The 26,542-nt window shown below is 50.2% G+C and overlaps 2 protein-coding genes across 2 annotated transcripts in view; one reads left to right on the forward strand and one right to left on the reverse strand.

Annotated features, from left to right (window-relative positions):
- Positions 1–2,545: 2,545 nt before the first annotated feature.
- TRIM50 (tripartite motif containing 50) lies at positions 2,546–17,958 on the reverse strand. Its single transcript, XM_030537110.1, has 7 exons — positions 17,561–17,958; positions 14,201–14,668; positions 7,708–7,803; positions 6,078–6,308; positions 5,548–5,570; positions 4,909–5,033; positions 2,546–4,539 (listed from the first exon to the last, which is right to left on the reverse strand). Exons 2-7 carry the CDS (start codon positions 14,603–14,605, stop codon positions 3,929–3,931), a joined length of 1,491 nt encoding a protein of 496 aa, XP_030392970.1. The 5' UTR covers positions 14,606–14,668; positions 17,561–17,958; the 3' UTR covers positions 2,546–3,928.
- Positions 17,959–20,095: 2,137 nt separating this feature from the next.
- Positions 20,096–26,542, forward strand: part of FKBP6 (FKBP prolyl isomerase 6) — a 40,371-nt gene continuing 33,924 nt past the window's right edge. The window contains exons 1-3 of the mRNA XM_030536610.1: positions 20,096–20,526; positions 24,130–24,219; positions 25,708–25,910. Coding sequence (XP_030392470.1) covers positions 20,436–20,526; positions 24,130–24,219; positions 25,708–25,910 — 384 coding nt within the window. The 5' untranslated portion in view covers positions 20,096–20,435. The remainder of the gene's footprint in view (positions 20,527–24,129; positions 24,220–25,707; positions 25,911–26,542) is intronic.

Below are 26,542 nucleotides of genomic sequence, written 5' to 3' on the forward strand. Positions count from 1 at the left end.
GCACTGGGGAGGGGAGGAGGAAGGTGCTGGGTGGGCTGGAGCGGCTGGTGGATGGTGGTGGGGTGTGAATGGGGCAGGGGCACTGGGGAGGGGGAAGCTGCTGGGTGGGCTGGAGCAGTTAGTGGATGGTGGTGGGGTGTGAGTGGGGCAGGGGCACTGGGGAGGGGGAAGGTGCTGGGTGGGCTGGAACAGCTGGTGGATGGTGGTGGGGTGTGAGTGGGGCAGGGGCACTGGGGAGGGGGAAGGTGCTGGGTGGGCTGGAGCGGCTGGTGGATGGTGGTGGGGTGTGAGTGGGGCAGGGGCACTGGGGAGGGGGAAGCTGCTGGGTGGGCTGGAGCGGCTGGTGGATGGTGGTGGGGTGTGAGTGGGGCAGGGGCACTGGGGAGGGGGAAGGTGCTGGGTGGGCTGGAGCGGCTGGTGGATGGTGGTGAGGTGTGAGTGGGGCAGGGGCACGGGGGAGGGGGAAGGTGCTGGGTGGGCTGGAGCGGCTGGTGGATGGTGGTGGGGTGTGAGTGGGGCAGGGGCACTGGGGAGGGGGAAGGTGCTGGGTGGGCTGGTGCTGGGTGGGCTGGAACAGCTGGTGGATGGTGGTGGGGTGTGAGTGGGGCAGGGGCACTGGGGAGGTGCTGGGTGGGCTGGAGCGGCTGGTGGATGGTGGTGGGGTGTGAGTGGGGCAGGGGCACTGGGGAGGGGGGCTCACGAGTGGGGAGTGGAAGAGGTAGGGGAGGGGAGAAGGGGAGCAGCAGGGGAGGTGTCAGGGGCTGGGAGAAGCAGGGAATGGGGGAACCGCTGGTGTGGGGGCTGGGAGAGATGGGAGGGAATGAGTCCCAGGCTGGGACATTTCAACCCACAAGAAGCTGCCCTGAGCCAATGACAGGAGCCTCCTCCAATGGGAGGCGGAAAAGGAGAGGGAAGCTGTGCCGGGGGGTGTTGCTGTGTGAGGGGTGGTCACCCCCCCATACACACAGTGCCCAGAGCCATGGGGTGGGGGGCAGGAAGCTGCAGCCCAGAAGGGGGAAATGGGGTTTTCTAAGCTCCCGGGCAGGGAGGGAGATTAGAGCCTCCTTGGGGCCGTGCCTCTGCCCCCATGCTCAGGGTTGGGGCAGGGGTAGGATCTTGGGAACAGTCACTGCCCTGAGAGGGAAGGGCTGGGTTAGCCAGGACCCCTCCGTGGTGGGCAGCCCCAGGTACCCGGGCTGGTGGTTGGGGTTTGGTACCTTGGGGGTGGGGGGAGTTGATATTCCTGAGTTCTGGGCAGGCCTAGGTATCCGGGGTGGTGGTTGGGGTTTGGTACTCAGGGGGGTTGTTATTCCTCAGTGCTGGGCACACCCAGGTAACCAGGGTGGTGGTTGGGGTTTGGTACCCAGGGGGGTTGTTATTCCTCAGTGCTGGGCATGCCCAGGTACCCTGGAGGAGTGTGTGGGGTGGGGTCAAATTTCATTCCACCAGCCCTGCTGCGAACATGCTTCACACACACTAGCGGCCTCAGTTTAGACAGCAGAAGTGGGGGCTAATGCTGCTCCCCAGGAACACCTGAGGGGTGACGGTGGCTGTTGGAACAGCAGGCAGAGGTGTCCAAAGACACCTTCGCAAGGACAGATGAGGCATAGGGGCAGAGGGGTTAATTAGTTTCTCTCCAAACAGGAATACCCTTTGGCTCTCCCTCAGCTCTCCAAACAAACTCCCTTGGACAGGACAGCTGTGCTGGGCCGAGTTAACCCACGAACCTGCAAGTCTCAGTCTCAAGGCTGGTCTCTGCCTAGCCCCTCAGCCTCAGCTGGTGGCACGCACTGTGTCAGAGAGAATAAATGCTTATAGCTTGGCTATGTCGCAAATGAGAAATCTCATCGTCCTCTGCGAGGATTTGAAGTGCAAACACCAAAAATAGAGAGTGGCACAAGGCCCTGCATGTAGAAAGGATGAGACCAAACTAAGGAAAGGAAATTTGAGGCTTAGTATCACAAAAAGCTTCCTGACAGTGAGCTGTGTCTAGCGTTGGACAGCTTCCTCCAGGGACGTTATGGCACCCCCTCATTTACCCATGGATGGTGGGGTAAACACACTTGTGAATGTTCTGTAAAAGCAATTCCATGTCAGGCCTAGGGCTGGGACTGAAACTCATGACAAGCTTGTTACCATAGAACTCAGAGGGGGCGGACTAGGCTGGGATATTCCCATTGCCACCACCTGATTTCTATGACAAATTTCTGACATATTTCATCCTCTGTCTGAGCAGTGCCACACTGCTGATTATGTCCCTCGCTATGCCCTTGCATCTTCCATTTGTCCCACTGATGTTGCATGTTCCCCGAAAAAGCAGCAAAGATCCTGTGGCACCTTATAGACTAATGGAGGTTTAGGAGCATGAGCTTTTGTGGGTGAATACCCACTTCGTTGGATGCATGTTCCCCGACTTCCTCTGAAGCTGGGGACCCTGTAGATGACTGTTTCCCCCTTCAGGGACTATATGACAGTGACCACAAGGGACACAAAGGAATTTCTAAATCAATCACCTTTTACTCACAGATAAAGCACTAGGCATCTACAGATCTATGGAAACTAACAAAAACCTGCAAGCAGAATTTTTTTTCCCTCATTTTTCACACCACTCACAGAGCCCTTTGGGTTTTGATCATTCCTTTCAGGGTCCCAGGACCCTCCTTTCCTTCACGCCCCTACCTGCCACCCTGTGTACAGCTTCGCCTTCTGGGCCTGATAGCCTCTCTCAGAAATTGCTGATGGGAGAGGCTTCCTTTTGTCATGTCCCAGTGCCCCCCCATCAGGTGACTCTCTTCAGTGGCTTCGAGTCCCTGTCAGTTGATACATTACTTGATTAGAAGCCCACCTGGAAGCTCTGGTTCCCCTAGGAAGTAAGCCGCTCGCTGTCCTAGGGTGCTTCCATTTGATGGAGAACCACCAGGTAAACCACTCTTGTTGCTCTGTGTTAGCCATGTGCTAACACTTCCAGGAATCCCAGTCCAAGATGCAGATAAAAAGACAACACTGAAGATACAGTGCAGTTTCCACTCAACATGGCATTCATCAAATGGTGTTTGTAATTTGATTTAGACATGTACAGACTTAACTAATCCATCACGCTAGGTTCACTCCCTGCAGACACGGGGTGGGGGGGATCTGCCCCACTGTGGGTTTCTGATGTTTGGGGAAAGCCTCCATAGCAAGGGCACATAGGCAACCCATACTAATGCTGGTGGCTGTTTAATTCCAGCCAGCTGCTAAACGGTGTGCAGTGATGCCCCACGCAAGGTCACCTGGGGTGGAAGGAACTCTGGACTCTTGATTTGAAAGCATGAGCTAACGGGCACCAGAGTTGAGTAGTGGACTTGGGAGATCCTAGGGGCTATACAAGGACATACCCATGTGAGCCTTGGTACACTGTGTTAAGGGGAACAGTCGGGTTGGGGAGGGAGAACAGGTTTGTTTAAAGAGCAGTTGATATTCCATGCAAAGCTCTGACCACTGACTGAGACAATTGTGTCTTGGCTGGTTGAATTCTGTCTTCATCCTCTCTGATTCCGCATAGCTGGGGCCATGTGCATGGGGGCAGGCTACTTCTCTCTGCTCTGACATGATCCTCAGCCTGAGATGCAGTCCTCAGTCCGCAGCAGTCGTTATGGTGCCTCACACAGGAGTCTGGGTGGAGAACAGGCGGCAGAGACAGGTTGAACACGGTAGTGGGGATGGGTCCAAACGGCAGCAATCGGGTCCAAGTTCCCCCGAGAGTGGGGATGGGGGGCTGATTTGGTTCATGCCCATCTCTGCTCTTAAGGGATAAAGATCCTGTTTCTCCAACCCTGAGGCTTGACTGGCAGAGACCGACACCAGCTATAAGCCCTCCCCAGCTGGGCTTCAGAGAGCTCTGACCATCCCCAAACAGTGGGTAGGGTGAGGGGCTCTGGATGGGGATCTATAGCTTTGTGGGCTCTGGTGGGTCCAGGCTGCTGTCGGGAGCTTGTGTGTGTCGAATCATGGCAGGCGTGGGCAACACGATGGGCAGAGCGTTGGTGCCCCGCTCGTGCCAGCACATGTCTATGATGGGGTAGAGCTTGCCCTGAAACTCCGCCTGGAAGGTGTAGATGGGGACGAGCTCGTCGGGGCTGTCGGCGTTGTAGAAGGTCAGCTCGCCCTTCTCGTAGTGCAGGTAGACGCCGATGCGCTGGGGCCGGGCCGTGAGTGGTAGCGTGGTGCGGGGGTTGTTGAAGGCCTCGTAGATCTTTCCTTCCTTCAGGCCGATGAGCCACACGCCATGCTCAGGAGACTTGTTCAGCTTGCCCTTGCGGCTAGCTGTGCCCTTGATGATGCCCAGGCGCCAGTGGCTCTTGGTGCCTACGATCACCTCCCAGTAGTGCTTGCCCCAGGAGAAGCCCTTGTTGGCAAGGATGCAGTTGCTGGCGTCAAAGCGCTCAGGGATGCTGCCCCGGCGCTGATAGAGGAGCCTGCTCTGCACCACGGTGTTGTCCTTGGTCAGCTCTAGCAGAGGGTGTCCTGTCACCGGGTCCAGCTTCAGTGTCTCTGGGGCTAAGGAAACACGTGGCAATCAGAAGAACTACAGGACGGGAGACCCAAGTGGCTGGGCCCAGGTGAACCCTGAGCAGCTGTGTGGGTTGAACCAGGACCAGGAGAGCCCTGAACACAGATGCAGGCCTGGCCAGGTGCAAGGAACCCTGGGAGAGCCCCGAGCAGCCTAATGGGCCGGACCCAGTAGAACTGGTCTTGTCCACAGGCAGCACCCCAGCTAGGCTCTTGCATAGCCAGGAGAGTGACCCATGCAAAGCTTCACGTGGCACATGCCTGAGCAGCCCCGCGTGTGTCGGACAGTGCAGTGCATGCCAGAGGGAGCGTGTGCACGTGACCGCTGCAGGGGACTTACTGTGGGCGGTGCAGTACCTGGCAGGACTCTGCGGAGCAGACGTTTCCATACTGTCATCTTGATGTCATCTTGGTGGAAACCTGGCTTAAAGGATATGGCGCTGAAGGTCCCTTCAGCTAGGTGCTGGGGGAGAAACTCTGACCTGCAGGGAAAGACACCCCCATGCAGTGGGGTTTAGTGAGAACATTCACGGGCCCTGCTTCTCTCCCCATTGCACACAACTGGCAGAACTCAGAGTCTCCCTGGCTGCACTAGCCTCCATCTGTGAGCTGGACGCCGGGCAGCGGGTGCTTGGCACCCTCAGGGCATGGGCAGTAAGGCGTGCCAGGTGGAGGGGGTGTGGGCACTATGTCACTCCTCTCTAGGAAAGTGGAAACCCTGGGAGCAGAAAGCCTGGTGCCTCACTGCCAGGCTGCTCCCAGCAACACTGGAGATGCTGCCACACCACTGGCATGGAGAAGGGGTGCAAACCGCAGCTGGCATGGGCACAGCCCTTGCTCACCACTAGAGTTGGGGCCTCAGTGCCTCCTGCTACCCCCATGAAAGAGCCCTCGCCATCACCACTCCTAGGAAACATTTCCCCTTCGTGGGTTCTAGCCATCCTGGCTGTCCAGTAACTCAAAGGAGAGTCCCAGGGGCGGAAGGTAAGTGCTCACCTGGAGGGGAATGAGCCATAGTTCTGTAAAACACAACACACACAAAGGCAGAGTTAGCGCTGACAGCCTTAGCCCCGGGGAACGCTGCAAAGGATTCCTGGCCAGCACTCTCACCCACTCTCCAACTGCCCGTGGCACTGCCACCGCCGCTGCCCGTCCATGCAGGGAGAGTCAATGTAAGCCACACAGACTGGGAGTAGGGGGTCTCTGGCAGCCAGGATGGGGCTGAGGGACACAGGGATAGGAGGAATCAACTGCCAGGTGGAGAGAGGCTGGAGAGAGTGCAACAGAACCATAATTTGTCAAGGCTACTCCACCATGGGCAGGCATGGCGCAGTGCCCATCTCTTGGCTCTCCAAGGTGGCTGCATGGAGGTACCTGGCTCTCTCCTCTCCTGGGGGAGATCTAGCTGGCTGCTCTTCCCACAGAGTGCATGGGGTGCATCTAGCTGTTTCCCAGGTTGCCTTGCAGGATATAGGGCAGTCTCCTCTCCAGAGTTCCCATGGTCATTCCCCGGCAGACAGACTCACCCGGATGAAATCCAGCTGAGTTTCATTGTTGAGTTTCTCCAGTGAGCTCTCCATCTCCTGCAGCTTGTGCAGGGCGTCTGATGTCTGTGTGACCTGGAACTCAATGGAGGCAATGAGGTGGCCAGCCTTCCTCTCAATGCTCCCCAGGAAGCTGGCCTTCTCCTCGTCAATGTATCGGTGCAGCTCCTGGAACTCCTTCCGGATCACCCACTTGAAGACGTCCGACTCATTCTGCAGGAGGAACAGCATGTTCTAGGAGCCAGAGGAAAATACCAGGACAAGGCGTGGGGTGGCCTTGCCCTCTCCCTGCTTAGCACAACTCAGTCATTCCACTGGCTTCCAGGGTGCTATGCCTGGTGCAGACCGTGGGCCAACTGCAGCCCACCTGCCTTCTGCAGCAGGGCACATGCCCTCCAGAATAGCCCAGTGGTTAGATATCTCACCTGCACGTGGGAAATCCAGGCGAATGGCTATTGGCTATTCTGGGGTCAGTGGATCTCTCTTTTTTCGTGACATTTTTTGAAAGTTCCTTGCCTTGGTTTTGTCCCGAAACAGAATGAAACCAAATGCAGACACTGCCATTTATTTTTTCACAAAATGGAGCTCTTGTTTTGTGGCCACTCCAACTGCTTAGCACATGGAAATCTGCCCAAAGCTGAGTTCCCCTGGCAGGGCAAACATGCCCGGAAGCTATCAGTATTGATCTTGTTGGAGAGCTAGTTCGGGCCAGGATATTTTACACTGGTTATCTCACTTTCAAGGACACTGGGTCAAACCAGCTCTGAACAATGAATTGCCCAGCCTGTCTGTACGCCTGCCAGGAGGTTCAGAGCCACAAAAGGTGGCCCCCTCACCCCTTTGAAAAGCAGGGCTATTTTTAGTCCACACTTTGTGAAGAACAACAACCCCCCCCTCCTCCGCTAGCAACAGAAAGCAAGCATAAAACTGTAGGGTTGGAAGGGATCTCAGGAGGTCATCTGCTCCTTCCCCCTGGCTGGGGTAGGCCCAGGCAACCCTAGCCCAGCCCTGGGAAGCAAGACACTTATTCACTTGCCTCTCGCCCAGCAGGCAGAGGACATGGGACCAAGCAGCTCTGGCATAGTGTGGATTTGGTAGGCTGGGACTCTATGAGGGAGGAGGGAACCGCTTCCGGTGTGGGGCACAGGGCACTCTGGGGTTTGATTGTTATTATTGTTATTATTTAACACTGATACGGCTGGAGAGTCTAATGGCCAATCAGGTCGGGGGCCACCGTGCAGGTTGCTGTACAAACAGATAGCAGTGAAGTGTCACAGGGGTAGCCCACTTCCTCAGACACATGTTTCGTGGGCATTCACCCACGAAAACTCATGCTCCAATACATCTGTTAGTCTTTAAGGTGCCACAGGACTCTGTCACTTTTTACAGATAGCAGTGACAGTCCCTGCCCTGAGGGGCTTACAGGCTAAAACTAGACATTACAGGGGGATGAGAAACAAGCTGGCCGGGGTGGGAAAGACGGGGTAAGACAACGAATAGGATGGGTGCAATCCTTAGTCAATTGGGAGCAGTGATTAAACTGGGGCTGCTCCCGGGGAGGCACCCAGGAGATTCCCAGGCACGGGCTCCTCTCACAGCTCCCTGCACTCACTGCAATCCGGGTTTTATTGTTAACCAGCTTGCTGATGTGCTCATCCAGATTCCTCTTGTGTTGCTGGACCTCTGTTATTAGCACTGAAAGCTCCTCCTGTGAAGGCAGAACATACTTCTGTTAGACTGGAGTCTCTATAGCACCCAAGGAGTAGCCAGGTTGCAGTCACTTGACAGGGGTTTGGCTCTGGGCCCCACACCCCCGCATCTGTGCAGGCCAGCCTGGCCTGAAGGGAACCAGCTCTCCTGGGGTCAGTTATGCTTCATGTTCCCTTGATCACTGGCTTCCTCCCATGGAATACAGAGCACGGTGAGACCATGTTCTCCTAGGCTCCATGGGGAATTCATTTATCATTCTTTTTCCATCCTGCCTGAGCTCACCTCTAGGCCTCTTTAATGTTGTGTTACCTCGATATTGTTAACCCTAGCCGCTGGGCCAAATTCGGAACTGGGTAATTATGTTTTGCCCATCTAAGATTCTCCCTGTTGGCTCATTTGACATCTAAATTGCTATGCACTGTGAAACAGTTGCTGAATTCCACCCTAGAGGTGGCTGCATTTGAGTGGTAAGTGCACTGGTGTTGTACAGCAAATGCAAAAAGTACAGAACTCTTGCAAGGTTCAGTTTGCACAAGCACTCGATGAGTCTGGAAATGCAAAAGTTTAGCTTCTAAGGGCTACATTCATTGGGCTATTTAGCATGTCTGTACACTAATGTGAGGAGCCTATGTAACAAAATGGAGGAACTAGAGCTACTGGCGCAGGAAGTGAAACTGGATATTATAGGGATAACAGAAACGTGGAATAGGAGTCATGACTGGAGTACAGGTATTGAAGGCTATGTGCTGTTTAGGAAAGACAGAAATAAAGGCAAAGGTGGTGGAGTAGCATTGTATATCAATGATGAGGTTAACTGTAAAGAAATAAGTGATGGAATGGATAAGACAGAGTCTGTCTGGGCAAAAATCACACTGGGGAAGAAAGCTACTAGAGCATCCCCTGAGATAGTGCTTGGGGTGTGCTACAGACCGCCGGGATCTGATTTGGATATGGAGAGAGACCTCTTTAATGTTTTTAATGAAATAAACACTAATGGGAATTGTGTGATCATGGGAGACTTTAACTTCCCAGATATAGACTGGAAGACAAGTGCTAGTAACAATATTAGGGCTCAGATTTTTCTGGATGTGATAGCTGATGGATTTCTTCACCAAGTAACTGAAGAACCAACAAGAGAGGATGCCATTTTAGATTTGGTTTTGGTGAGTAGTGAGGACCTCATAGAAGAAATGGTTGTAGGGGACAACCTTGGTTCGAGTGATCATGAGCTAATCCAGTTCAAACTAGATGGAAGGATAAACAAAAATAGATCTGGGACTAGGGGTTTTTTTTCAGAAGGACTAACTTTAAAGAATTAAGGAAATTAGTTAGGGAAGTGGATTGGACTGAAGAACTTGTGGATCTAAAGGCAGAGGAGGCCTGGAATTACTTCAAGTCGAAGCTGCAGAAACTATCAAAAGCCTGCATCCCAAGAAAGGGGGAAAAAACCATAGGCAGGAGTTGTAGACCAAGCTGGATGAGCAAGCATCTCAGAGAGGTGATTAAGAAAAAGCAGAAAGCCTACAAGGAGTGGAAGATGGGCGGGATTAGCAAGGAAAGCTACCTTATTGAGGTCAGAACATGTAGGGATGAAGTGAGAAAGGCTAAAAATCATGTAGAGTTTGACCTTGCAAAGGGAATTAAAACCAATAGCAAAAGGTTCTCTAGCCATATAAATAAGAAGAAAACAAAGAAAGAAGAAGTGGGACTGCTAAACACTGAGGATGGAGTGGAGGTTAAGGATAATCTAGGCATGGCCCAATATCTAAGTAAATACTTTGCCTCAGTCTTTAATGAGGCTAATGAGGAACTTAGGGATAATGGCAGGATGACAAATGGGAATGAGGATATGGAGGTGGATATTACCACATCTGAGGTAGAAGCCAAACTCAAACAGCTTAATGGGACTAAATCGGAGGGCCCAGATAATCTTCATCCAAGAATATTAAAGGAACCGGCACATGAAATTGCAAACCCATTGGCAAGAATTTTTAATGAATCAGTAAACTCAGGGGTTGTACCATACGACTGGAGAATTGCTAACATAGTTCCTATTTTTAAGAAAGGAGAAAAACGTGATCCGAGTAACTATAGGCCTGTTAGTTTGACATCTGTAGTATGTAAGGTCTTGGAAAAAATTTTGAAGGAGAAAGTAGTTAAGAACATTGAGGTCAATGGTAATTGGGACAAAATACAACATGGTTTTACAAAAGGTAGATCGTGCCAAACCAACCTGATCTCCTTCTTTGAGAAGGTAACAGATTTTTTTAGACAAAGGAAACGCAGTGGATCTAATTTACCTCGATTTCAGTAAGGCATTTGATACGGTTCCACATGGGGAATTATTAGTTAAATTGGAAAAGATGGGGATCAATATGAAAATGGAAAGGTGGATAAGGAACTGGTTAAAGGGGAGACTACAACGGGTCGTACAGAAAGGTGAACTGTCAGGCTGGAAGGAGGTTACTAGTGGAGTTCCTCAGGGATTGGTTTTGGGACCAATCTTATTTAACCTTTTTATTACTGACCTTGGCACAAAAAGTGGGAATGTGCTAATAAAGTTTGCAGATGACACAAAGCTGGGAGGTATTGCCAACACAGAAAAGGACCAGGATATCCTACAGGAAGATCTGGATGACCTTGTAAACTGGAGTAATAGTGATAGGATGAAATTTAATAGTGAAAAGTGCAAGGTCATGCATTTAGGGATTAATAACAAGAATTTTAGTTATAAATTGGGGACACATCAGTTGGAAGTAACAAAGGAGGAGAAGAACATCAGAGTATTGGTTGATCACAGGATGACTATGAGCTGCCAATGTGATATGGCCGTTAAAAAAGCTAATGCAGTCTTGGGATGCATCAGGCGAGGTATTTCCAGCAAAGATAAGGAGGTGTTAGTACCGTTATACAAGGCATTGGTGAGCCCTCATCTGGAATACCCTGTGCAGTTCTGGTCTCCCATGTTTAAGAAGGATGAATTCAAACTGGAACAGGTTCAGAGACGGGCTACTAAGATGATCTGAGGAATGGAAAACCTGTCTTATGAAAGGAGACTTAAAGAGCTTGGCTTGTTTAGCCTAATTAAAAGAAGGGTGAGAGGGGATATGATTACTCTTTATAAATATATCAGAGGGATTAATATTAGGGAGGGAGAGGAATTATTTAAGCTTAGTACAAATGTGGACACAAGAACAAATGGGTATAAACTGGACACTAGGAAGTTTAGACTTGAAATTAGACGAAGGTTTCTAACCATTAGAGGAGTGAAGTTCTGGAGCAGCCTTCCAACGGGAGTAGGGGGGGCTTTAATACTGAGCTTGATAAGTTTATGGAAGGGATGGTGTGATGGGATAGCCTAATTTTGGCAATTAATTTTGGCAATTGTTCTTTGATTATCAGCAGGTAAGTATGCCCAGTGGTCTGTGATGGGATGTTAGATGGGATGGGATCTGAGTTACTGCAGAGAATTCTTTCCTGGGTGCTGGCTGGTGAGTCTTGCCCACATGCGCAGGGTTTAACTGATTGCCATATTTGGGGTCAGGAAGGAATTTTCTTCCAGGGCAGATTGGCAGAGGCCCTGGAGGTTTTTTGCCTTCCTCTGCAGCGTGGGGCACGGGTCACTTGCTGCAGGATTCTCTGCAGCTTGAGGTCTTCAAAGCACAATTTGAGGACTTCAATAACTCAGACATAGGTTAGGGGTTTGTTATAGAAGTGGATGGGTAAGATTCTATGGCCTGCATTGTGCAGGAGGTCAGACTAGATGATCATAATGGTCCCTTCTGACGTTAAAGTCTATGAGTCTATGAGTCTATGTTCTGTATGTTATATGGGATACAATTTACAACATAAACAGAAATACGTTAAGCTACAAATTTTAAAGGATATCAGCAGCTTGAAACCTCATCAGTTTAAAAAAATGAGCTAGAAGCAGTTTCAGGTATGACACCTGCGCCCAAGTCTCCCAGCCAATGTTTGTGGGCAGGTGTCACATTTCCCTATTTTGCAAATTCCATTTTTTTTTTAGGTGGACACCAGAGTTAATCACGACCAACTGACATGCTGTGAAATATGACAGTACTTATCCACACAGAGTCTGTCTAGACTAGGAAAAGATTCTAGGTTACAATACAACCACCTAACATGATAGTAAGCTATTAATAACTTGTATCTACATTTGGTGGTAAGTGGTGTTTCAAATCATGTTACCCAACTCAATTTTAAAAGCACCTTTTTTTTCTGGCCAAGACAAACCCTGAACATTTAACATTGTTTTAGTTGGCAAGTGTTCTGTCTAGCACAATAACAGGGAATAACTGGCGAGGTGGTAGCACTGCAGAAAAGGATCAGGGGTTACAGTGGGCCACAAATTGAATATAAACCAATGTGATGCAGTTGAGAAAAAGGCTAAAATGTCTGGGGTTTATTAACAAAAATGTCCTGTTAAAACATTGAAGGTAATTGTTCTGCTCTGCTCAGTGCTGGTGAGTCCTCAGCTGGAGTCCTGTGTCCAGGCTTGGGAGCTGCACTTCAGGAAAGATGTGGACAACGTCCAGAGGAAAGCAACAAAAATGATTAGAGATTTAGAAAACCTGATCTATGAGGAAAGGTTAAAAAGGTTGGGTGTGTTCAGTCTTGAGAAAAGTAGACTGACAGGGGACCTGACAACAGTCTTCAAATATGTTAAGGGCTGTTATAGAGGAACGTGATCAATTATTCTGTGTCCACTGAAGGCAGGACAAGAAACAATGAGCTTAATCTGCAGCAAGGGAGACTTAGGTTAGCTATTGGGAAAAACTTTCTAGCTCTAAGGATAGTTAGCGCTGGACTTGGCTTCCCAAGGAGGTTGTGGAATCCCCGTCATTGGAGGTTTTGGAGAAGTCTGGCAAACAGCTGTCAGGGCTCGTCTAGGTTTACTTGGTCCTGCCTCAGAGCAGGGGAAAGGACTAGATGACCTCTTGAGGCTGCTTCCAGTCCTACAGTTTTATGATTGTGTCAGTGTAGGCAGGCCCATTATCTCACTCTGACTGGCAAATTTACAGTCTGTGAATTTGTTTAGTGTGAGTGTTCATCCCTGTTCCCAACTATTAATAATGTTACAAACAAGCAGAGCATGAATCACCGTGTCCTTCCTCTAACCTGATCTGTGGCCACTGCTCACTGCCCTTTCCGCGTGATCTGGTGGAGAAAGATTCGGGGGTGTAGCCAAACTGAACAGTATGACATTGATTCAAATGCCACCAGTGGGTGGGTTCTTTTGCAGTAACTCCTCCCCTGTGCTCTGCACCGATGCTGCCTCAGTGGCGTTATTATTCCTCATTTTCACTGAGGGGAGTAGCCAGGATCCAGAAAAGCAGCTTTGAAGCATGTATTCCAGTTCAGGACAGCAGTTAAGCACATTCAGGTTCCTGAACTGGAGCTGCTACCAGAGTAAGAGAGAGGAGAGTTGGTCCTAGAGGTTCTAGTTCTGTTGTAGCCCAGACATACCCTGCTTCTGAACAGGGCCCCGACTCCCCAAGGACCGAACTCAGGGCAGGACACACTTCTCCTGCCTCCCACACCCTATCTGGTGTCAGGAGCGGCAGGAAGCAGGGGCTGAGGCTGTGCTTTTCCACGTACTGGCTGCCACATGATCTGCTGGAAGGGGCCCATTGTTTGCGGTTGCAGCCTAGCCTAGCAGAGTGCTCTGTCCAGCTTCCCTGCTGCTTATCTCAGCTCTTATCAGCCCACTCTTTTCCAAAGGTGTTTGAACACTGGAGATGAAAGGACCCTGGAGTAAACAGGGAACAAGACTGCCTTTCCCTCCAGCACCCCCGCCTGCCATGCCTCCTGCACCCCCTCCGCAGGCAAACATTAACTCTTGCAGCCCCGGGGAGCTGGGTCATGGGGATGGTAGGTTCTAGTCCAGCTTCAGGGCTGCACAGAGATTCGGTTCACACTGAGGCACAGCCGAGCCGGCTCAGATCTAGCCTGGTCAAAGCTAGTCTGAGTAAGAATAGCAGTGCAACCCTGGCAGGAAAGCTGGGTCCTGTATGGGCAGGGCTAGCCCATGCAACTCTCTGCATTGCTGCAGCTTCGTTACTATTGTTATTCGAGCTAGCTTTGATCACGCCTACTCCTGCTGCAATCACACCTCCTGACGGCAGTGTACAGACTCCGTGGGTTACTGTGGCTGTGGGACAAACCCCAGCAAACCCGATACACCGGGATCCAGGATTTATTTCAGCTACCAGCCTGTGCCAACTACCAGCCTGGGCCAGAACTCTTGTCCCTCTCTCACACCCACAGCAGGTCTGGAAGTCCAATCAGGGATGTTTCATTGGCTGTGCTTTTACCACCGGTGTCTTTCCCCAGCAGGTGCCATGCCTTGCCATGTTAGCTGCCCAGGCACTTACCTTCATCCGGCTGTATATGGTAGAAACAGGCATGATCTTATGCTGACGGTGAGCCCCAATGATGCCGCACAGCCCACAGATCACCTCTTGGTCCTGCTCACAGAAGAGGCTGAGGGGGTTGTGGTGGACAGGGCAGGACTCCTGGTTGGGATCTGAATTGCCCATGGTCCGCAGCGCCTCGATGACACAGGCCAGCGTGACGTTGGGCAGCAAGGTGCTGCAGTCCACAGCTTGGCGGCACACGGGGCACAGGAGCTGCTGGTCCAGGTTGCACACGAGAGACCCCACGCAGGACTTGCAGAAGGAGTGCCCGCACTGGAGCATCAGGGGCTCCTTTAAGAGCTCCAGGCAGATGGGGCAGAGCAACTGGTCCTCCAGCTCACAGAGACTCATCTTCCGAGCCATCCTGCAGCAGGCGTCTGTCCCAGCAGGGTGGCTTGGTCCAGGCTTGAGGGAAGAACGCCTGGGCTGGAAAACACGGAGTTAATGAGAACAGTTCCTAATGTAACAAGCAAGATGGAAATCTGTCCCATTGGCTGAGGATCTGAGGAGGAGCACATCCCTCTGGGGTGTTTCACTGAATAAACCTCCAAACACATCTATCCATCCACCTGGGATGGGAGATTCCTCCACCGGGCACACAGTCCAGTGGTGCTTGTGCCCACTAGTGTCTGTGTGAGGTGGGAGGTGTTGGTTCAACCTATGAAACGGGGAAGGGCTTGGGCCCTGCTGATCTTTGAGACCCTGCTCCGCTGTTGGTGTGATCGCGGGGCAGCTGTGGTCATCTCCAGTCCATGGCTGCCCCATTTGCACAGAACAGGACTGTTCTTGATAAGATGACATAGACCAAGCTTAGTTCCCCTCTGGGCTGGCCAGAGCCCACTTTTGATGACCAGCCGCAATGCCGATTGGTTTCCCTGGGAGAGAGGGGGAGTGGAGTGGGGTGTCCCCTGACGGCGGGGACACGTCTTTGCTGGCACTGGGATCACGTCTATGTTTCTGTTGAATCCTTGTCTCAAATACTGTACATAGAATCATTGAATCATAACAGGGTAGGAGTGGAAGGGACCTGGAGAGATTGTCTAGTCCAGTCCCCTGCGCTCATGGCAGGACTAGAGTAACATGCGTTAGGAGCATGGGTGGTGGATGAACCGGCAGTAGGGGGAGGCTAGCCCCTCCTCCTCCCTTTCTGACCAAGGCCTCTCCCCTTCTGCCCCAGGCCCTGCCCCTCTCCTTCTTCCCCCTGCCCTGCTGGAGCCCAGAGCATCAGAGCCCCATTGCAGCCGCTGCCCCCCAACCCAGGCCAGCACCCCCGTCCCCTGCCCCAACCCCAACCCCCAGCACCGGGTGGGTGGCGCTGCTGCAGTGCCACCAACTCCTACACTGAAGCGTGGAGTGGGCAGCACAGATGCAGGGCCCCTGACCCCCGCCACGGAGCACCAGGCTGGCACCAGTCCTAGCCTTCCCAAATCCCAGCAGGAAGCCGTCAAGACCAGCCCCAGCCTGGGCCATGAAAGAGCAGAAACTCACAAGCATTTCTGGGGGCAGAGTGTGGGTGGGGCCACACGATGCTGCTTTGGGGAGGCTCAGTCTCCCCCAGCCTATGATACTCGCTGCCCATGGTTAGGAGGCCTGGAGTTAATGCATATTGAAATATCAAAATGAATGGAGGAATCAATCAAATAAAGAGTCGAAGCTCAAGAGACAGGACTATAGAACAACCACCCACAGAAATCCTCTGAGAAAAAATTCATTGATTTGTAGCTTCTACAGCCACAAGAGACCATTGTGATCATCTAGTCTGACCTCCTGTAGAGCACAGACCAGAGACCTGCCCCACAATCGTTCCTAGAGCAGATCTGTTAGACCTGTTTTCAGAAAAGATTCCCCCACATCTGGGATGACCTCTCCAGACATAGACGTTGGAGCAATAACATAACATCCTCCCTCCGAGGCTGGACCATCCCTCAGCTGGAAGTCCTAGAAACACTGTAGAAAATCCATGCACCACCTATGATTGATCCTTCTCCTTGGCTAGTGAAAGAACGGAGAGCTCATGGGGCCCCTTCCAACTGAGACTGACAGCACCACCTTTAAGCATGTCCTAGTCTAGCCAGAACTTGGCAAACACTCCATGCTGACAGCGTTTCCTGCACCACCTACTAGCTATGCTTTCACTTCTGAGCAAGCTAAGTGAGAAGCTCATCAAGGCTCTCTGTTAATTTCACCTGGATGCTTCCAATATTCTGGGCCTTCCCAGTCAGGCTTCAGGTCAGAAGAAAGAACAGAAATGACCATGAACATGAGCTATATATCCATTCTCATAGTGCAGGATCTCTCCATGTCATTCAGTGTCAATCAATGAAATGCTGATGTCCTGCCTTAGGGGCATAAGCTGATGTTTGTGGGAAGGCACTGAGGTAGCTACAATCATTCCTCTTGGACCAGAACCAGAGAGCTGTGATGGGCACCAGCTTCCCCGCCTCCCCTGTAAAGTTCCACAATGATCCATCCTCTCTCTCATCCTGCTTAACCGCTGTTGGAGGCTGTTAGGGAAGATTATGTCAGTTAGGTTTCTCTGTTGTGCTCCTGGGCACAGGAACAGGGGATTGTGAATCACATGGGTTCAAATGCCAGCACTACACGCACAACATGAAGCACAGAGCTTTCCGGCTAATGTGAACAGCGCCTTCTCCCAGATCTCTCAATGCTTGGAGAACCTCAGCACTTAGACAAAAAGGAGTGGGCTCAAGCCAAACCCAGCCAAGCTGGAGGTAATGCTGGAAAGGAGATGGGAGCTTTGCAAAGGACTAGCCACTACTGTGAACTCAATCTCATTGAGGGCAGGCTCACTAAGGAAGGTCATTGCCTAAAGAAACCAGGAGGACCACCAACCTCCTTCAGATCTAAGTGGGACTGTCAGACTCATTTCCATGATCTCATCTTCCCACAACAAGTCCTGCAGACCAAAGGGGAAATGGGGAGACATATACAGAAACCTTTCCCTGTAATGGCTTTTCAAACATGCAACGAGACTCAAACCCCAATGCAAAGAGCGCAGGACAAATGCCCAGAGAGATTGTGCTGGGGACAGTGCCCAAAGAATTAAAATATAATCACAGCCAAAACCAAAAACTAAACACATAATTACAAAATAGTAAATGACTGAAAACACAGATAAAAAGGACCAGTCTTGGATGATTTATTGATGTGGGGAAAGAGGCTGGAGAAGACACTTCAGATGAAGGAAGTTCAGTACCTGATGGCTCCACAGTGCATAGATTGGGGAGGGTTTTCAAAATAAACTCCTCTAAATAAACCTTACAGCCCTCAGTGAGCCCCAGAGCCAGCACTACTCACCTTCCACTGCTCAGCCTTTCTTTTCTGCCCCTGCTCACCCCTTCAGAGCTGCAAGGTGCTGGGCAAGAGATCAACCCTTGAGGGGTCTTATTCAGCCTGTGACTGACAGAAAGGTTCAGTCCCCTCAGGCAGGCAGCATCCAGCTAAGTGTGATGAATGATGGACACACAGCTTCCACAGCAGCAAATCAAGAGTGCCCTGTCACCTCTACTTCTTTTCCTTTTCTTTAAGTCCTACTGAGAGCTTTCCCCCTTGTTTTCTTAAACCTGGCCCGCAAATGCACAGAAAGCTGGGACCCACCACAGCCCACAGACATGTACTAAGAACAAGAGCCTAGCTATTTTCCCGTACACCAATCCGTGGTGCTTACCTCATACTAACACCCTACCACACCCCATGTTCCACTCCCCGAGCTCACTGAAAATCAGGTGTAAACACACACATCATATGACTGAATAGCCAGCCGCGGAAAGCTCCACACTTGATAAGAGAGATTCATATGGTTACTTCAGTCAGCGTATGGCTTCCAAGGAAGTCCTTTAGGACAGTGGTTCTCAGCCAGGGCTACGCCTACCTCTGGGGGTACACAGAGGTGTTCCCGGAGGTATGTCAGTTAACTCTTCTAGAAAGTTGCCTAGTTTCACAATAGGCTACATAAAAAGCACTAGCAAAGTCAGTACAAACTAAAATTTCATACAGACAATGGCTTGTTTACACTGCTTTATATCAGTGTTTCTCAACCTGGGGGTTGCGATTTATTTCATAATCATATGGTAAAAATGAGAAAGTATGCACTTTTTCAGTACTAGTGTGGTTGTGACACTTATGTACTTTTATATCTGATTTTGTAAGCAAGTAGTTTTTAAATGAGGTGAAACTTGAGGTACGCAAGACAAATCAGCCTCCTGAAAGAGGTACAGTAGTCTGGAACAGCTGAGTACCATTGGTTTTGGGCTTTTACATGGATCCAGTCCAACTGGCAGAGTTGATGGAAACATTTTTTCTGTGAAAAAAACATTTTCACTTGGGTTGAAATTTTCTTTTTTTCCCCTGCAAAAACAGAAATCTTTTTTTTTCAATCTTTGGTCACATATCACCAAAAATTGAAACTTTTACTGAAAACAGTTTAGAAAACCAAAACATTTTCATGGGAATTTTTTTTGGGGGGGTGGAACTTTTATGGCAGTTAATATTTTGGATGGCATATTAAACCTCATTCCTCAGGGTTTAAACCAATTTCAAACAAAAAAGGATTAGAAGACCCAATGTGTGGGTCAGATTATCCCGTGTCTGCTACTGAGTAGTTCTTCCAACATCCTCTGAAGCAGATAGTTCTGGCCACTGTCAGAGGAGGGGGACTGCTTTGTTCTCATCCGGTCTTGCAATTGCTAGGTTTGTGTGTGACCTTCAGCGAATCATTTGGGTCTCTGTAAAATGGGGTTGATATTTCCCTTCCACAGGGCTGTTATAAGGACAGAATTTGTTAATGTTTGTGAAGTGCTTGGATACAAAGGGTGGGGGGGAAATAGAGACTGAACAGAGCTAGGGCTTGCCACCAACGCCTCTCCTGCAGTCTGGGGGTGCAGGGCCAGGTTTTCCCTTCTACAGCATCATGTTGAGAAGCGTTTGGTTGTTTCACAGCCTGCAGGAGGCTGTGGGGAGGATGCACGGGGCGGAGTGAGGACGGGGTCGAGCACCACCTGGCACCCTGGAACGTTGGCCCCTGTGGCTGGAGAACCCAGGGAAAAAATTAGCAGGTTCTTAACACCCACTGGCACCAAACTCCCCCAGCGCCACCGCCTGCCCCACTGGGGCGCCTCCCCCGCAAGGCAGGACACGGGTGGGTGCAGGAGACCCCAGGGCCGCCCACGCCCGCAGCACCGGGCACTACTGCTCGATCTCTAGCTAGGAGTGCAGGGGCGCTAAGGAAACTACATGTCCCAGCATGCCTCACGTCACCGGCGGGCGGCACATGGGTGGGGCGGTCACGTCTCAACGCTTCTTCTGGGTGATTGGTTGAGACTGGTGATGCGCCGAGCTGGGATTGGCTGCTGGGGAGCCGGGGCGCCCTGAGGCTCAGAAGAGCGGGAGCGCGCACGTGCTTGGGCGGGGAAGGGCAGTCGGAGCGCGATTGGCTGGCGCGAGACGGGCGGTCTGAGATGGCTGGGCGCGGCCGCGGGTGGCCGCGGGAGCCGCTCAACGGGCTGCAGGCGCGGGCCGGGGGCGGCGCGGTGAGGCGGGCCGAGCCGAGCCGAGCCGGGCCGGGCCGGGCCAAGGGGGGTGTGTGGGATCCGTCCCGGCTGCAGCCCGCCAGGGCCGCCGCCTCCTGTCCCGGCGGGTCTGTCCCCCGCGGGGCCGCCCCCCCCGCAGGCTGGAGGCAGAGCCCGCTAGTAACCGCAGCAGCCCCGGGGGGGCCCGGCCCGGCAGCCTGGGGGGCTTGGCCAGGGCCCCTCTTGTGCTGGGGCAGAGCCCTGGGCGCCCGCTAGGGTGGGGGAGGTGGGAGCTGTGTGTGTGCAATGCTGCAAATTTAGCTCCCCGCCTTACACCCCCTGCGGGCCGGGCGTTAGCAGCTGGGTTTTGCCGTCCATTCCAGGCCCGGAATGAAGTTTCTTGGTGTGAGAAACCCCAGAGCATCCCGGCCGTGTCACGGCTGCGTGACCTGGAGCGTGAGCTGGCTCTGTCCCAATGCAGCTTTGCGGCAGGATTGTGCCTCTCCCGCAGTGTTTCAGCGCTTCTGAGCGGAAACCAGCCCTCTAATTACAGCTGCGCCGTCTTCATTTAATAACGGAGAAGTGCATTGTTAAAATCTGATGGTTAAGTGGCCTCATTCTTTTTCCGCCGTTCGTAGTCTCCTTACCGGCGGCTGGGCCAACGCATGCAGGATGTTACTGGTGACGGAGGGGTGTTAAAGGAGGTGATCCGTGCTGGCGCTGGAGAAGTTGTGCCCCAGGATGCTTCTGTGTTAGGTAAAACCGCTCTCATTGTTGGAGGCCTTTTGCTGGGATTATCTACCGAAGAGCATGTCTGGGTGTGTTTTTGTTTTTATACTAAATGAATGTTTCTGTCCACATCCACTTTACAATTTTGACTTTTGCTTAGTGGCTGGTATTCTAGACCAGTGGTTTTCAGCCTGTGGTGTACAGACCCCAGGTCTGCAGGCTGTGCCTAAGATTCCCAAAGGGGTCTGCACCTCCATTTGAAATTTTTTAGGGATCCACAAATGAAAAAAGGTTGAAAACCACTGTTGTAGACCACTGGTTCTCAGCCTTTTTGGGCTCAGGACCCTTTTGTAATTGTTGATGGCCTGTCACAATCCAGTAAATAGGCTGGTGAGGGGTGTTGGATTCTGCTCCAAGGGGAAGCCCTGGGGGTGGGTTCCAGAGCCCACCCCACATTCATCCTCCAGTGGTGGCTCCTGCAGCTGTGGTCCCACGGGGCTGGCTGGGTTTGGCTCCCTGCTTTGGACGTTGCAACCTCCAGGGTTGCAATGCCACTCAGGTGTGGCCCTGGCTGGCTAGGCTGCCTTTGTGAGAGTGGTGTTGCAACCTGGTACATGGGGTTTTAGCGCCACTCAAACTTGTCCCGGCTAGTCTCCTATTATGATACAAGGGCATCTGGGTCAAACCAGAGTGACACTGCAACCCCAGAGTTCGCAATACCCAGAGCGGGGAGCTGAGCAGCTCCAGGAGACCGAAGCTGCACAGGTTGCCACATGACTCTTCGAAATGTTCTGGTGATCCAAGTTTGGGTTGCAGCCCATGGGGTTGAGAAATCTTGTCTTAGCCCTTGGCAACTGTGCTGCTTTGCCGCACATGTGAATAAATTGAGGTAGTTGGTGATGCATCTGGTTTGTTCTAGGATTCTCTAGGCCCCTTTGTGTTTCTGAACACTTACAATATACCAATCTGAATTCAGTTTTCCTGCAGACTCCCAGGCGATGCCAAAGATGTTACAAAAAGAGCTTTAACTGTAATTTGCTGTAGAGAGCAATATGCCCCGCCATATGTGCTTGATTTTTATTATAATAATAATAATAATAATTATAATTATAATAAGGATATTTAAGAATGTCTTGTTCAGGATTGCTGGTTTAGGCTGTTCTTAAGCTGCTTGCTTCAAAAAATCAGTCTCAGTAAAATATGGGTTATATTGCTTAAGGAAATCTGTAAAAGGAATCCCACCTCTTTGTGAAAGCTGTAGGTTTTAATTAGGTTCATGTTCAGTCAGCTGATCCCAGCCCTGCGATGAGATCTGTACAAGTTGGTCTCACTCGCGTTGCAGGATCTGTACTTTTGGTGAGTATTTGTGGCTGTCCAGAAGTAGGACACTTGTGAACCTGAGGTGACTGCTCTTTATAATGTACGTTGTGGAAGAGTTTAGGCTCAGATTTGACTGAAAGCTGAAATGTTTATTGGCTAGAGAGTATCTTCTGGTGTTGCAGTGGCTTGTAGAGCTTTTCTTTCTCGGCATCGTAAACACACTAACATATCTTTATAGTATCTTTGTTTGCTGTCCCAGAAGCTGACAATCAGAGGGAGTTACAAGTTAACAAATTCTGTTCCAAGTGCTGTCATCAAAATGCAGTGTGCAATAGATGAAATGAAGGGGTATGTTGATTTTTAAGAAATGCAGGAAGCATTTCGCTGCTGGATTGAGCCTAGGCCAGTATTGGCTGAAAGCTGTTTCAGTTTGATGGTGGTTTGCCTTTTGTGACATGACTCATAGATTGAAAACCAGAGGGGGCCATCCTGATCCATCAGGTCTGACCTCGTGCACATCACAGAGCACAGAACCTCACCCACCCACCCCTGTAATAGACCCCTAAACTCTGGCTGAGTTACTGAAGTCCTCAAATCATGACTAAAGACTTCAGGTTACAGCGAACCCACCATTTGCACCAGTTTAAACCTGCAAGTGACCTGTACTCCAGGCTGCAGAGGAAGGCAAAACACTCCCTGGATCTCTGCCAATCTGACCCATGGAAAAACTCCTTCCTGACCCCAAGTCTGGCCATCAGTTAGACCCTGAGCATGTGGGCGAGACCCACCAGCCAGACCCTGGGAAAGATTCTCTGGAGTAGCTCAGCCCTTCCCATCTAGTGTCCCATCACAGGACATTGGAGATATTTGCTACTAGCAGTCACAGATCAGCTGTGTGCCATTGTAGGCAGTCCCATCAGACCATCCCTTCCATATGTTTATTAAACCAAGGGCATGTCTTCACGTCAGCGCTATAATGTGGCTGTGTAGTCGTGGCGCTCACAGTGCTATAAAAACCCCACTTCCACGAATGAAGTAGCTACCGGTGCTGATGCAGGACTCTTCTATGAGTTTCAGATCACCTGGTTAAGGCAGGGTAGGCTCTTGACATGCTTCCTATTTTTCCTATACAGTGGGATAGTTTGCTCTTGTGTCATTAACATCTCTTTGAAAAACTGCCAATTCTCTCCAGCTGCTTTTCTCCTTAGACTTGCTTCCCATGGGATCTTACCTATGAACTTCCTGAGTTTGCTAGTCAGCCTTCTTGAAATCCATTGTCGTCTGCTGTTTTCCCTTCTACTATTCCTTAGAATCATGAACTTTGTGATTACTTTCACTTAAGCCGCCTTCCACTTTCAAATTCTCAACCAGTTTCCCCCATTTGTCAAAATCAGATCTAGAACAGCCTCTCCCCTAGTAGCTGTCTCCACCTTCCAAAATAAAAAATTGACTCCAGTGCATTCCAGTAATCTGTGCACTGCTGTATTTTTTCCTAGCAGATGTCTGAGTAGTGAAGTCCCTGATCAGCACCAAGTCCTGTGCTTGTGTCCCCATTGGTGCTGTGCTTAACTCCTCTCCCTCCCTGGTATTTGTGTCTCTGATGTATTTACAGAGAGCAATCACATCTCCCCTCAGCCTTCACTTTGCTAGGCTAAACAAGCCAAGCTCTTTGAGTCTCCTCTTGTAAGGTAGGTTTTCCATTCCTCTAGTCATCCCCATAGCCCTTCTCTGCACTTGTTCCAGTTTGAGTTCATCTCTCTCAAACATGGGAGACCAGACATGAGATTGGCTTTAGTCCTATGCTAATTGTGGTGATGGTCTTTGTGGTATGTATTAGTGTTCCCAGCAGACAATCTCAGCAGAGCTGTGAGTAAGGGGCCCACCCCTGAGAGTTGGTTCCTTTGTGGCAGCTGTTGCTGTATGTTGTGTATCTAGTCTGCCAACAGACCAAGGATTTTTGTTTCTAGAACTTTCCATCTGCCCATCTTTTCCCAATAACTAAATTCACGCACACATTTGCTAGATAGAAAATGACAGACTGGTAGACAGAGTTATATTGTAAAAAGTTGTAGGCCAGTGTTGAGTGAAATTGCCACTGTACTAATTTGATGGCAGAGAGATCCTGGAGTGAGTAGTCTGTGCTCCCTCTGCTGTTTGGCAGCCCATGGAAAAGCAGAACAAAAGAGCTGTGCCGAGTGTGGGTGGTTAGCAGTTGTATCACCGAAGAAGTAACAGTTTTTTCTTGAGTATTTTGTAACTGAAGTTCTCTAACATCTCCTCCCTTCTCCCTTTGCATTGGAACTCTTGCAGTGAAATATTCTGGGTACCTGGAATACATGGATAAGCCCTTTGACACGAACTGGTACAGGAGGAATCTTCGGCTGATGAAACTTGGAGAAGGTAAATTCAGACTGAAGAACTAGTACTGAAGGTACAAGGTTGAAGGACCCTGCCCCTTCTACAGCGCTCTGGCTGTGTTAATACCTTAAAGCCTGGTATAGGTTGTGTGCTTTCATAATGTCATATGTTCTAAGGGTTGGGTTTACAAGCTACCACTGTGCCTTTGCCTCCTGCTTCCAGGGATGACTGAGAGCTGTTGGGTCCAGAAGGGACAGTATAAGCTACCTGCGAGTTGTAGAATTTGGCTGTATTTTGTGGCTTAAAGTGGATACTTGCTTTAATTGCTTAACACATGAGCCTTGCAGCTTATGCAATATTTTAAACACTCCTTACATTCCAAAACTGGAGGCAGAGAACATAAGAATGGCCATATTGGGTCAGACCCAAGGTCCATCTAGCCCAATATCCTGTCTGCTGACAGCAGCCAGTGCCAGGTGCCCCAGAGGGAATGAACAGAACAGGTGATCATCAAGTGATCCATCCCCTGTCGCCCATTCCCAGCTTCTGGCAAACAGAGGCTGGGGACGTCAACCCTGCCCATCCTGGCCAATAGCCATTGATGGACCTGTCCTCCATGAACTTATCTAGTTCTTTTTTGAACCCTGTTAGAATCTTTTCCTTCACAACATCCTCTGGCAAGGGGTTCCACAGGCTGACTCTGTGTTGTATGAAAAAATACTTCCTTTTGTTTATTTTAAACCTGCTGCCTATTAATTTCGTTTGGTGACCCCTAGTTCTTGTATTGTGAGAAGGAGTAAATAACACTTCCTTATTTACTTTCTCCACACCGTCATGATTTTATAGACCTCTATTGTATCCTCCTTTAGTTGTCTCTTTTCCAGGCTAAAAAGTCCCAGGTTTATTAATTGCTCCTCATATGGAAGCCGTTCCCAACCCCCTAATAATGTTTGTTTGACCTTTTCTGAACCTTTTCCAATTCCAATATATCTTTTTTGAGATGAGGTGACCACATCTGTATACAGTATTCAAGATATGGGCGTACCACTGATTTATATAGAGGAAATGCGATTTTTCTGTCTTATTATCTGCCCCTTTCTTAATTATTCCCAACATTCTGTTTGCTTTTTGACTGCCGCTGCACATTGAGTGGATGGTTTCAGAGAACTACTCACAATGACTCCAAGATCTCTCTCTTGAGTGGTAACAGCTAATTTAGATGCCATCATTTTAGATGTATAGTTGGGATTATGTTTTCTGATGTACATTACTTTGCATTTATCACCGTTGAGACTGAATACCCGCATCTGCCCGGCTACGGGAATATGGGTGGTTCATTTTTGTGATCCATGGTGCATGCTGTGCTGCTGGATGTGTATAAAATTGCCATCGCTGGTTAAGAATTGGCAGTCCTAAATGCTGAAAATTGGAAAAGCTAAAGGTTGCAAACCAGGTTTTAAGAGACATCGGTCTTTCAGGTTAAGGTTTTTGAGGCCCGCTTCTTAAAAGTTCCACTTCTTGTTTTGCCAGAGATTACACTTCAGGGCATGGAGGTTGGCCTGCTGACCATGAAGAAGGGAGAGTTGGCAAGATTTCTCTTCATACCAAGTTATGCCTATGGGGCGCTGGGCTGTCCTCCTTTGATTCCCCCTAATGCCACAGTCTTGTTTGAGATGGAGCTTCTGGACTTTCTAGACTCGGCTGAGTGTGACAAATTCTTTGATTTGACTCCTGTGAGTTAGTTACACAAGTAGCTTTGAGCCATAAACACCAAATTTTAAGTCTTTGTTGTTTACTGTCGTCCCTGTTATGTATGCCCATTGCTACAGTATTAGGATGATGTCAGATACTCTTGTTCAAGATAGCTTCCGGCAAATAGCACTTGTAGTACATTTGTGTGAAGGGGCGCAGTGTCCTTGCTCATGCCTCTACCTACATACTTGTAAAACGACAGCACAGTTATGCTTGCACCACGCTGTCTGTATCTCACTCCTTGCAGTGCACCATGTTCCAGGCCGTGTAGCTTGCAAAGAAAATAAAGCATGCAGAGGTGCTTAATGTGACTTAAAAAATGCTGTGCCAGCCCAGTGAAGTCTGTGGGGCTATATCTGATTACAACTAGTTGAAGGTTTGGACCTAAAATCTTCCAGATTTCCCTCACAGTTGAAACTTCCCTCCTTCCCAGCCTGTGTCAACAACATTTCAAAGTGTAAATTAAAGAAAATAGATTCTTGGGAGAAGCATTAAAACAAACTGAGCTGTAGTTCTTAAAACTGCTTTGCATGCTTCCAAGTAAACATGGTACGAACAGGCAAACATAACTCAGAGTGTGACCCAGGGGAGAAGCCAGTCCGCGTGGGATTTC

Source organism: Gopherus evgoodei, chromosome 17 (genome assembly GCF_007399415.2).
Source record: "Gopherus evgoodei ecotype Sinaloan lineage chromosome 17, rGopEvg1_v1.p, whole genome shotgun sequence".
Lineage (NCBI taxonomy): Eukaryota > Metazoa > Chordata > Testudines > Testudinidae > Gopherus > Gopherus evgoodei.